At 40.9% G+C, this 12695-nt stretch overlaps 1 protein-coding gene across 6 annotated transcripts; it reads left to right on the top strand.

Annotated features, from left to right (window-relative positions):
* Positions 1-2194: 2194 nt before the first annotated feature.
* hmgn3 (high mobility group nucleosomal binding domain 3) lies at positions 2195-11765 on the top strand. 6 transcript variants are annotated; one of them, XM_039782219.1, is made up of 7 exons: positions 2218-2411; positions 4825-4875; positions 5188-5217; positions 7250-7300; positions 7811-7906; positions 8161-8260; positions 10369-11765. In XM_039782219.1, exons 1-7 carry the CDS (start codon positions 2397-2399, stop codon positions 10374-10376), a joined length of 351 nt encoding a protein of 116 aa, XP_039638153.1. In that variant the 5' UTR covers positions 2218-2396; the 3' UTR covers positions 10377-11765. The 6 variants fall into 6 exon arrangements, with proteins under 6 accessions (XP_039638157.1, XP_039638156.1, XP_039638153.1 ...); XM_039782218.1 differs by having other exon boundaries at positions 2226-2411; positions 7808-7906; XM_039782223.1 differs by lacking the exon at positions 8161-8260 and having other exon boundaries at positions 2195-2411.
* The last annotated feature ends 930 nt before the right edge of the window (positions 11766-12695 follow it).

Below are 12695 nucleotides of genomic sequence, written 5' to 3'. Positions count from 1 at the left end.
AAATCTTTCTTTGTCATTTGTGAGAGGAAATTAAATATTGTTGGGTTTTGGACCATTATTTGGACGAGCAATTCAAAGACATCAACTTAATTCTGAGAAATTGTGAATGCTTTATGTACAAATTGGAGCTGTTGCACAAATTGATGCATGAACAATTTAAAAACAACTCTATGGCCTTCATGAAGACCATTCATTCTGATTTAAACTACAGCAAAAGCAATTTTGAGAATATAATTGCACTCTTCAGTCTCTTAAATCCATTTAGTAGCCAGTGGTTCCATTCAGCGATTTAGTATCCTGTGAAAGAAGTTATGTGCGGCAACTGAGGCAATAAATCTGAACAGTGGTGTGCACGAACTTGGTAAGGCACAGGAGCAAGATAGAACAAAAAAACAGACACCTGTGTAACACAGGGTTAGGTGTGACTTAAAACGCAGCGCCCTGGATGGGTGCAATGAGGGGCACAGGCACAAGGGGCACCATAGGTGTTGTAAAACACTTAAAAAACCTGGGTCAGTTATTAGAATTACTTAAGATTATGTTTAGGATTTTGCCCAAGTCCCAACAATGTGCTGAAAGAGTCACTTGGGCTGCCCAGAGAGGTAGTTATGGGACTCTGGGGCCAATCTAAACTGAGGTACCAGAGCGTACCAGATCAGAACTTGCTGCCCCTTAGGCTAAGGGGCATTTGGGCTGACTAAAGTCCAATTTATAACTTCCGCAGCCACATGGGCGCAATGGTTTGTGAAATTTCATTTCATCATCTGCCCATATCAATGAGGGTCCATGTGGACTGACTGTATGACTACACAGACTGTACACGCAGACATACATAGTGTGAATATGTTTGTGTATGCAGGCACCTAATGTAGTATAAACAGAACCGCCTGTGCATCCAGGTCCGTTTTGGACTATTATCTGGCCTTTATACGAGCACTAGGGTTGTAACCTTAAGCTTGGAAGTGGCCCATTAGGACAGAGACACATCCTAATCAACTGGGTTAGCTGTTGAACCTTGGCTTTTATATACCTTATCAGAGTTGTCCATTGAGTTTTCACTTTTGCCCAGAAGTGGGTGGTTTACAGTATTTGCTAGCGTACATGGATCCGATACACCGGATAAGTATCGGTGCCAATACTGACCTTATTTGGTGGATGGAGCATCAGCCATGATGGACCGATCCACATTGAATGCGGTGTTCTTTGTCTCCATCACTCTGTATCAGCAGATGCCCAGAGATGAGGTGTCTGAATGGGTATCAATGGAGAAAACGTTAAATCAGTATCCTAGTGTTAACACATTACAGTGCAGTTTCAAAGACACAACTTATTCCTCTCTTCTTCTTCTTCTTCTTCTTCTTCTTCTTCTTCTTCTTTTTTTTTTAAATATACATGTTATAATAAACAATTTGAGAAGCGTTCATTATGCGAGAGACAATTCAAACAAATAATATATAGCCTCCCAAAACACATTACAGGCTACATATTAATACACTATGGCATGTATCCTAGTCTAAGGGCATAGGCTCTTTTATAGTGTTCTTTACAGTTATTCAGTGAATTTTATTCTGACTTTGCTGGATAATTCTGGTCTTAATAGAGAGAGAACTCAAATGAAGCAGGGCATATTAAATGTACTTGAGCACAATTTAGCCTTCAACCTATGTACATGTACACCTGTCTGATGCTTTACACTCCCATGAAAACAAGTCTGTATCATGTAATAATTCACTCAGTGGTCTAATTTGTCTGAATTTACGGCGACGTTATTCACTGTATTGTTTGACTAGTATCATGTTCCTACAGGGACTGGTGCCTCTGCAGCGATGGGCTATTGGTTGTGCAAAATGTGGCGTGCGATTACTCTAGTTCTTTACAGCAGTGGAAACCCTACAAGACACAATGCTCGCCAGATTTTCTGGAGCTCTTCTATGGCCGACATTGTGCCATTGTGCCCATTTTTCTGGTCCTTTGTGTTTTATTTACAACGTCTCTCTCATCCTACATTTCCCAGATCCACCGAGAGTCGGCCCTGCTTTCATTGGCCTGTCTCCACTTTTCTCTCTCAACCATCGCCGTCTGGTGGGATCTGCGCACAAAGAGCGCGTAGCCAATCACAGACCCCCTCTGATAAATCTCGGCCAATGTCCGCTGGCCTCTTATTTACATAGTGACGAGACGAGCCAATCAGGAGTCAGCACAGGAGAGGATTTGGACTCCACTAGCCAATGGCTGCGGGAGGTATAGAGTTTTGGGGAGTGCATATAATCAACATATTATCGAAGGTGCTTAGATATTGATCCTGTATTTCGGGGTAGTTCAAATTCGCCTCTACTGGACCTTCGGGTTTGACCTTAATCTTTCCGTGCTTGGTGGAGAATAATTGACGCGTAAAAATGCCGAAGAGAAAGGTGAGTGCCGTCTGTGCCATCCAGCTGACTTTACTGTAGTTTTTCTGTTCGTGCATTTGAGGAAAATAGCAGTGCGCGATTTCTGTGGCGCCGTCGAGGCAGGTGAGGTGATGCCAAAGTTTCAGGAAGCGTCTCTTCGTCCGCAACCTTTCAGGTGTATTTAACACGTCTTTGAGTGTATACGTGAGATTTTATTATAATCATTTTTCTCTTTACATTATAAATGTCCCTGTGTTCATTTCAATGGCCGTTCCTGTGGTCGTTTTATTTGCCACTTCCCTGTCCACTGTGCGCACTGGTGAATGTCAGACGGACCCACCGGATGGATGGATGCGTAATTCCCGTAGGAGACGTGCGTGATGATAATTCTTCGAGGCGCGTTTCACGCATATATATGCGATTTATTGATTCTGAATAATGTGTACTCTTAACCGTAAAAAAAGATGCCCACTTCCCTGTCTCATTTTGGTTCTCCGGTGGGGATGAATGGTAGGCGCCAAGCCGATTGAACAAACCCAAATCCAGACGGAGAGAAAGGAAAAAAGAAAGAGGGGATCAGGGACAATTGCCGCTGTGTTAAAAGAGACCGTGGCACTATCTAAACAGCATTGCACGACGAGCTCCAGTGCATTGTATCAGTGCATACATGGAAATTGGCTTTTCTGCCATCTACAAACTGCCATTGTCTGCGCAGATTCGCCTTTGAGGACAGAGAATGGGGGGCCTCTAGGGGCGGAGGTCGCCCACATGCAAATGATGCGATTCCCAACCTGCAGGCTTAACCAACCTTTTTTTTTCCCCCATGGTGGGGGTGGGCTCTCCTGTACACTGTCCTTACCTGGCTGCAGCCTGAGCAGCAGCCTGTATACCATGTTGATGATGTGAATAGAGGCTGACAGCCCTCGCGGTGTGTTGTTTTATACTCCATCGTTCTTTGGGGAGCTCAGTTCTTGGCATGTAAGCAAGGTGCCTCCATTAAAATGGTAATCGCCACATGTCAACATTAGATAATATGAAATTGCATTTGGTACAAAACGCCTACATCAGTGGTTCTCAAAGTGGGGTCCGGGGACCCCCCGGGGGTCCTTGATGAGGGTTCTAGGGGATCCCAAACAAAAAGGGGAATCATTTATTTTCACTATAATTTCATCCATAAGTAACACAATGACAGATTGTACGACTATTTTGCTCATGGGTTTCATTCACTTTCTGCAATAAAACATCCAAAAGCAAAAAATCAGGTAAGGGGCCCTGGGTCAAAGTCTTATCAGATGGGGGTCCGTGGTCTAATTTGTGTCAGTTTAGGGGTCCTTTTAGATTAAAACTAGGGGTTCGTTATGTGAAACAAAGGCTAACAGTTTGTTTCTATTATTTTAAGAAAAATACAAAATCCTAAATAAATTCAGAAAATACAAAAGTAATTTTAAATCAAAATGTAAGACATCTCAGAACTCTTTTTTTCATAACTGTGTTAAAATCCTCAATATATGAATACAATATTTTAATAGGCTACCTGACCATGTATTAGTAAATCAGTAGGGAAAGAACGTATTGTGTTGTGTGCGCTATTATGCTGTTTTTATTATATGCACTGGACTTTAAAACTAAGTTTTGTATTATAAAAAAACTAGTGTTATAGACAGGGCTGTAGGGTTATTTTAATTATCAGTTAATCTGTTGATTATTTTCTCGATTTAATCATTTGGTCCATTAAATATATCTAAAATAGTGAAACATTTCCCAAAGCCCCAGCTGATGTCTTCAAATTGCTTTTTTTGTTTCGACCAGTATAGTCCCAAACCCACATATTCAATTTAATATCATAAGACTACCGGTAATCAATCTCGCAAATGATAACAAAAGAGAAAGTGGAAGTAGTTATTTTTTTGTGGCATTTTTGCTAATAAAATAAAAACGTTTTATGGATTATCAAAAATAGTTGCCTAAAAAGACAATTAACATTTGATCCCAAAACAAAATTGTTGCAGATAATTGTTCTGTTGTTGATTGATTAATCAACCAATTGTTTCAGCACACAGGTACACATTTTCTATATTATTATTAGTAAGTGTGATGTCTGTCCATGAAGTTAAGCATTTCTCTATAATAAAAAAGGAGCCTCCAGCACTTTTCATGTCAGTTTGTAACCCTCTGACCTTTTCTGAAAGCTGCTTAATGATTAGCATTATTTGTCTTTACAACTCATCCTGGCTCCCTGTATTACTGCACAGATAGTGTGAACTACATATACACATCTAAACAGAGAAAACCCCTTGTGAACCACATCTCATTTTTAAAAACTAAAATGTTTTGATGATGCTAGATAAAAACAGCCAGAAAAAAAACTGTAGAGGGCTCATACACACACTTAACCTGTTAACGGTCTCTCCATTCCTTGTTGAATTTCCTACAGTCTCCAGAGGGACCTGAGGGCAAGGAGGCCTCCAAAGTCACAAAGCAAGAGGTACATGTTTCGTGTGTGCTGTGTGTGGGCGTGCAGGCGTGTGTTTGTGTGCTGTGTTTTTATTGTACTAAGTGATAGTGTGTGTGTGTGTGTGTGTGTGTGTGTGTGTGTGTGTGAGTGAGAGAATAGACACATGACAGGTTAATGATTAGGACACCTGTAGCAGTCACAGAGCACTCACGATCAGCCCGCAAAGGTACAACTGATATCTGTCTCTCTCTGTCACTGTCTCTTTTTTCTTTTCTTTTTTTTTTTTTTTTTTTTTTTTTCTCTCTCCCTCTCTCTCTCATTGATCATCCCTTGCTCCGGTAGCCCCCCAGAAGGTCACAGAGATTGTCAGCGGTAAGTTTCGTTCTCCCCTCCCTGTCTTCACCTCTCTCACTGTCCTCATCCCGCCTCAGTTTTGTGGGTTAGTACAGTAAGTGTCATATTACCAAGGTTCAGAGTAAAGTCCTCTCCCAGTTTATGGATTTGATCAAGGCAATTCACAAATTCCATAAACATGTTCCCTGAGGATTTTGTCTGGCTTGGTACGCCTGTCTTTTCTCTGTTGTCTTTGTCCATTCTCAGTCTGGTCTGTTGCAACACCTTGTTCAAGTGTGGGGCTGCATGATTAAAAGGAAGGCTCAAGCCTTACGCATTGGTGTATTTTTAATGTCTTGCCCTGTTAATTAAAGGCCTTTTATCACTTTTTGTTACCAACCTTTACCCTGGACATGTTATTTTAATGACTTTTTTAGTCATAATTCTTCCTCCTTTCCGTAGCAGTGAATGAGTTTAGAAAATTGTACCAAAAAAGCATGTTCTTCCTAATTAGATCCCCAACTAAAGTTGACTCGACAGTAACCAAAACTATTCATAGAAAATGTTCAATTTGCATTAAAAATGCTCAAATTGTTCCCCAAATCCTAGTAAAGCTATTGATTATGGTTATTTACAATAATACTGTTATCTAGCAAATGAATCATTAGGTTATAATTTTGATGTGATCATGCAGCTCTGCCATACAGGCCGTATGTTTTTATCTGTGTTGTACTTTGCATGTTGAACCCATCAGTATTGAGTCTTTGCATGTGTTCATACATTTGCATGTGCACTTTAAAGGAATAGTTTCGAATTTTGGGAAATATGCTTATTATGCAGCTAGCAGCCAATTAGCTTAGCTTAGCAAGACTGGAAACGAGGGTGAGAGCTAGTCTGGCTCCGGCGAAAAGTAAAAACTACCAGCTCACAAATTAACACAATAAATCTTGTTTGTTTAATCTGTGAAATAAACAAACTGTAAAAAAGACAAATCGCCATTTTACGGGAGACTATTTCTTGGCCAGGCGACCTATGGAGACCAGGAAATCACTGTGCTAGCTGTTCCCAGTTTTAATGCTAACCCTCTCTTGGCTGTAGCTTCATGTTTTAACGGACAGACATGAGAATGGTAAGAAGAAGAAAGAGAATAACTGTAGGCTATTTCCCAAAATGCCAAACTACTCCTTTAAGCTTTTAATGTGACTGGACTGATGTAAACATGCTGCTGTAAATGTTGTGCATGTTTCCTGATCTGATCTAATTTCCTGGTTCTTTGAATGCCTTCAGCGGTCATCTTATAAACATGTGAATTTTTTTGGCAGCAAACCAGCACTGCTATGTTGTTTATCGGCTACTATTTGGACTGCGTGTCAAAAATATACTCTTCCTTGTGTTTCTAAATTCTAATATGGTCGGCAATTTCCTGCACCTAATTATAAATTTCTAGCCCCCCATCCCCCAGCGTAAGAAGAATTTATGTCTTTCATTTATCATCTCATGTGTGTCCGTGAAGAAAAACAGAGATATTTTGAGAAAGAATCACATGATTTAATTTTGTCACAGCAGTGTTACTGTAGCTCGTGGCTTCAGGCTAACGAGGTCCACACTCAGCGGCCTGGAAAAGCTCTGCAGCAAACTTTCTCACACTGAGTGGCCAGAATTTGAACTCCCATCTGATATAGTCATTGTTCACTGGTCTGAAGTCAGTTCATTTTGAAAAGAGGCAGGTATTTAAAACTACTTTGCACAGGAATATTGTCGGATCCCACTGCTTTATAGGAAATATGGTACAAGTACTTGGTTATTATTAATATCTACAGTGGGAGCCAGTACAGTCTCCATGTGTTCTGTGTCAGTCCCAGTGAATACTCTAAGCAGCTCTTGTGGCTTAGGTAACAGGATTTTAAACAGTACAGAAATGTCTCTGTAAGTGTAGAAACAGTGAAGTGAGAGGAGGGGGAACTAAATACAAATTAATAATATAGATAATATAGATAACATGGATAATATTTATCCGAAACTGTGCACTGCTCAGTTGGTCAATCCTAAATAACTTCTGCTTAATTTGCAGAAACCTGCTCCACCCAAGTCTGAGGCCAAGCCCAAGAAGGCCATCGTCAAGGTAAAGTACACACACACACACACCTACGCCTACAATGATTTATTTATATCCCCATGAATTTGCAACAGTCCGAGGCACTCGGTTGCCCCTCACTACTCATTCATGTGCGTGACCAAGGCCGCTGGATGTGGAAAACACACACACACACACACACACACACACACACACACACACACACACACACACACACACACACACACACACAGAGCTCCTCACATGCAATCAGACTTTGCAGCTACACCTACAGTATCCAGGGCTCATTCTTTCACCCCTTTAAAAACAATACAGGAATGTATTAGTATTTACTTTGAGTATTGGTTAAATATTATAATAATTATATACTTAAATTTTTAGTTATTTTTGGTCAAAATGAGCAAAAGACAATGAGCCTCACATGTAGATAGATCACTTTGAGGTCATAGTGGGAATATTTTCCAAGCATGATGATATGTACCATCATGTCATTTTCATGCAGTTTAATGCAGTTTTCTCTTTTCTTGCACGCAGAAGGTGGCAGACGATAAGGGGGCGAAGGCAAAGAAAGGCGGCGCTAAGGGTAAGAAGGATGACGGCCCCGCCCAGAACGGAGAGACCAAGACCAATGAGGTATGAGGAGGGAAAATTAGAAAGAAAAAAAAAAAACGTGTTGATGAAAGAAGAAAACATTCAGTCAGACAGACAAGAAAATAATGATCTTTATTCCCTTATTTTGTCAATTTGTGTATACCATGAACACACATACACTATATTTCTCCACTGCATTGCCACACTTTTTCCTACCACTACACATCTATTTCGACTCACGATGCATGCTGACACCCCCCCCCCACACACACACACACACACACACACACACACAGATCTACGTGTCTCGTCCGTCTGTCAGAGTGTCTTCCAACAGAAGCATGGCTCCCTCCTTGATGTCAGTGAGAGGGCAGAGTGAGACAGTCAGAGTTAAGGGTATGGTCGAGTGTTTCTAATCCATCTCGAGTGTGTGTTTGGACACTAACTTATTCAGAAAAATTGTATGTTATTGTGCAAACATTTACCCAGTGTGCTTTGGAGTGCTGTGGCGTGTCCGAGAGAGAGAGAGAGAGAGAGAATGAAGGAGACCTTAGTGAGTGAGAGAGTGAAGAAGAGAAGAATGGAGGATGTCTGGCATTTTTGTCGCTGTGTGGAGTGAAGTGGGCCAAGGACAACTTTTAACCCATGCGCATACAAGGTTTGCTGTTCATCACAGCTGTGAGGTGAAATGTGATTGGCTCACTGTGTTTCCACTGTATGGTGTGGCTCTGCTCCACTCGACTCACTTTTTGGTTACCAGTACTTTTCTCTTTTCGTTTTCCACTGCGGATACTACTCCCTCGGTGTAGGCGGGATTCTCAGCTGAAAGCCATTACATCATCTTCCACCCAATTCTCTGAATCCTTTAATTGGCCACCAAACAGAGGAACGTCTGCACTTTGTCAATTGTACGGCGTAGTTTTGAATGGTGCCTGAGTGAATAAAAAAAAAAATTACGCGTACAAAAAATTGGGGACGTGCTATTGACGCTAACTTAACTATTTAAAAATGGCAGGTTTGTGCAGGATGTCCCGTGTTGCGCTATTGACGATTCTCTCTGACCAATCAATGGTCTGCATTGTTTTAACTCCACCTTCTAAAATCGTCTCACTTGGAACCTTGGCTGAATTTGTAATTTGTGAAATTGTAAAAAGGTTACATTCATTTGCAAAAAAAGGTTGTAATAAATACAGTACCAGGTGCTATCCAAAACTTTTGCTAATGGAAAACCAAACAACAGTGAATCGAGTAGAGTCGAGTTGTACCATGCTGTGGAAAAGCAGCAATAGGCTGCTGGCTTCACCAGTGGTCAGGAAGAGGAAATAAAGAGATGATTTCTGCAGATACTAGAGGAGTTATGGGTTTCAATGAGTAACTTTTCAGAGCAATTTAGTAAAAATCTTAGCTATGGTGGTTTAATAATATCACATAAGCCAATCATGTGAACACTACAAGATTTTAAGCAGAGAAACATTCACAGATAATCATTTGAGCTAGCAGCTTGAAGCCGGACCAATCATCAAATTAGGGTGAGTGGCTACATTTTACCTTTCGCAACTGTTGATAGTTTTGGTTAATTTGCTGAGGTTTGAAATGTCCATACCTGACACCCCAATACAATGGAGGTGAATGACATATTGTTTGTGCTGCTCACAGCATAAAAAAGACAATTGAAAAATTCAACAGCAGCGTGTCTTTTCAGAAACAAGGTTCCCGTTTCCCTTGATAATCCACAGATCTCACTGTGAAGAGTTATTTTTGGAACTACCTTCTACTGGAGAAATTGTCCCAATGACTGTTGACATTTCATTTCCAGAGTTGGAAATCTTAAAAACTCAGACATTAAAACGAAACTATCTGTCACAACAATCAGTAAGTGGACTAAACCTGCTTAAGGCCCAGGTTTTCAAAGTAAAAAAACCCCGACATTGCAGCTGTTCTGTACGTATTACATTTTAACGTAAACTCTTCTCTGCGTAGCTACATTTAAGAAAATAAACAGGCCAATGCAATTCCTGTATCATACGTAAAGGAATAAATCAACATTGAAGAGTAAGATGAGAAGATCGACAACGTTCTCCTGGCTGTATGCTACATATGAAGCTAGCGCCAGGAGATGGTTAGCTTAGCTGGGAGACTGGAATCCGGGGAAACAGCTAGCCTCAAATATAGCTCGGTCATCAGTTTTTGTACGTATTACACAAACCAGTTACAAGTTTTTAATTAGTGAGCTTTAGAGGTGCTGGTATGTGTTTTTTATTTTTATTTTTTTACACTTTTGAAACAGAGCCAGGCTAGCTGTTTCAACCTGTTTCCAATCTTTCCAGTTCGAAGCTATGCTAACCGCCTCCTGGCTCTAGCTTCCCATGTAGCTCACAGACATGAGAGAGGTGTCAAGCCAAGCAAAAGTAGTTGGTTTCCTTTCAAGGCTAGTAAATTCCAATCCGCTTTGGAACTTACCTGTGGCATCGTTGGGTAACTCTTTCCCCTCTTCTTCCCTCCAGGTAACTGAAGCAGCGGAGGAGGCGACTGAGGAGAAGGCGTAAAGACACGGGCGCGTCCACCGACTCGTCCCCTCTGACTCCATGGCAGCAAAGCATCTTTTTTTACTGACGATTTTTGTACCATGCTGAATTTTTTTTAGACTTGTGATAGTAGAGACGGACAACCAGCAGCCCCTTTTCCATATATTCACACTCCTTTTATCTCCCTTACCTACAGTATGTTTTGCCCGGAATTGTCCTTCCTCCTCCATTCTGTATCGCAGAAAGACAGAATGATGCGTTTGGCTGTGGTCGAATAAGTCTTTTTTTGCTTAGGAAGTTTCCTAACTGAGTGAAATGACCCGGAAGTATCTAAGTTGCAGCCATGATAAGAGCTTGTCGAATTCTCTAAATGCTAAGGAAAGTTGCTTTAATGCTTCATTTCTTATCTCCTTGAGGATAGGGAACACAGGACCATCCTTTACGAAAGGAAAGGAGATAATGCCGTCCCACAATTCGTTGTGGCAGCAACATTTAAGTGACACACCATTCGGCCATTCACGAAAACAAACACAACATGGCCGACAAGGTACGCAAATTATCATGTAAGTTACTGTATATAGCCTGCTTGAAACAAAAAAGTAAGAACGCACAGGGCCAAGTATCTAAGATGCACTTTTAGTAGTCTATCTTCAGTACCGTTGTAGTTTCACCACGGCAGATCCGCGTCAGTAACATTCGCGGTTGCACTAATTACGTAGCCTAAGTGCAGTCGGATTCTCTGAGCACCACGGTTGGGATTTCCTAAGTCCTTTTGAATTCTCCTTCACATCTTTCTTTGACCTCATGACGTTTTCCATCGAGTTTTTGACTATTCGACCGCAACCTTTTTATCAGGCGGCTGCAGATGTTCTTTTACTTGCCTAAAGGGGGCCGTAAACAGGACTGTTATGATCTCTAAACCAGCTCTGCCATATTTGTAGTCTCTGAAAGATCATTATTGCGTTTGGCACTCTGACTAATTCCCCCCTGATGGTTAAGGTGAGGACTTGTGGATGTATATCAGCAGTTCAGATGCAGAGCTACAAGAAACCAAGTTCATAGTCGCCATGGAGAACATCTGCAGCTTTTTAAAAAGATCTTAGTTTTTTAGAATCACCACCAGTGTTTCACTTAGCTCCTTTTGTACATGTGTGCCGGAGTGAATGTGTTTGTGGGTCTTTGTGTTTGACTTTATTTCCCATTTTATTTTTATTTTTACCCCCCTCCTGAGCGCCTTGTCCTGCAGCAGAGTGACATAGCAATAATGAGTGGTGCTTCTGTTCTAGACGGCTCTATTGGCTTTGGACCCTCTGGGCTTCTCTGAGTTTCATCCTGTTGGGAGAATATTTTGAAATAAAAGGAAAAAGTTGATGTCACGTGGCGGTTTTTGTGTTTTTCTGTGTCTCTTCTCTTATTGATGTATGAAACATATATATATATATATATATATATATATATATTTGGACAGCTATGTCATATGTTGTTAGAGTCACTCGTATACTTTAATCGTATGCCTTCACCTATGCTAGGTTTTGTAGTTTGGAAAACTCTGAGACACCGTGTATGCACGTAATATGTGTTCTGCTTGTGTTTGAGAGCTCCTTTTCACTGTTTAGAATTACTTTTAAAACCAACACAAAGCGTGTGTGTGTGTGTGTGTGTGTGTGTGTGTGTGTGTGCGCGCGCGTGCGTGCGTGCGTGTGTGTGTGTGTGTGCGCGTGAGGTCGACAGGGGCACGTGGCTGTGTTAAATACAACTGCTGTGTCAGGAAGTGAATGGTCAGCATTTGCCAGAGTGGTGGGACCGACAAAACCATGCAGTCTCTTCATTTAGGGACAAACTGTCACTAACAGTCATGGACTAATAATGTGGAGCAGTTTCCTTTTTTTTTATATTTTTTTATTTTTTTTATTTTTAAATGTGGAGTTGTTTGGGGCATGATGTCTGAATAGCACCGATACTGGAGAGGACAATTTAAAAATGTATTATCAGGAGCCAAATCCAACAATATGCTGCCTCTTTTAATATAACATACCAGCAGTCGAAATGTGTGCAACAGTGCTGAATACATTAAAAAAATATATTCTTTTGACAGGTTTGTTTTTCTAAGTGGAAAATCCTTCACTGGGATGATCTGGCCATAGAACCAAAACCACTGAATCCAGGGTGAAGCTGCACAGGTATACAGAATTGATGATTGAAATCTTTGGGCAACCATGTAGACCTCAGTAGCTACAAGAAAACAATGACAGTGAAATATGATCAATGTTTACACCACAGAAAGATCCATCAAAGCTCTTGGAAAA

Source organism: Perca fluviatilis, chromosome 18 (genome assembly GCF_010015445.1).
Source record: "Perca fluviatilis chromosome 18, GENO_Pfluv_1.0, whole genome shotgun sequence".
Lineage (NCBI taxonomy): Eukaryota > Metazoa > Chordata > Actinopteri > Perciformes > Percidae > Perca > Perca fluviatilis.
This window is presented reverse-complemented; position numbering and strand designations above follow the sequence as displayed.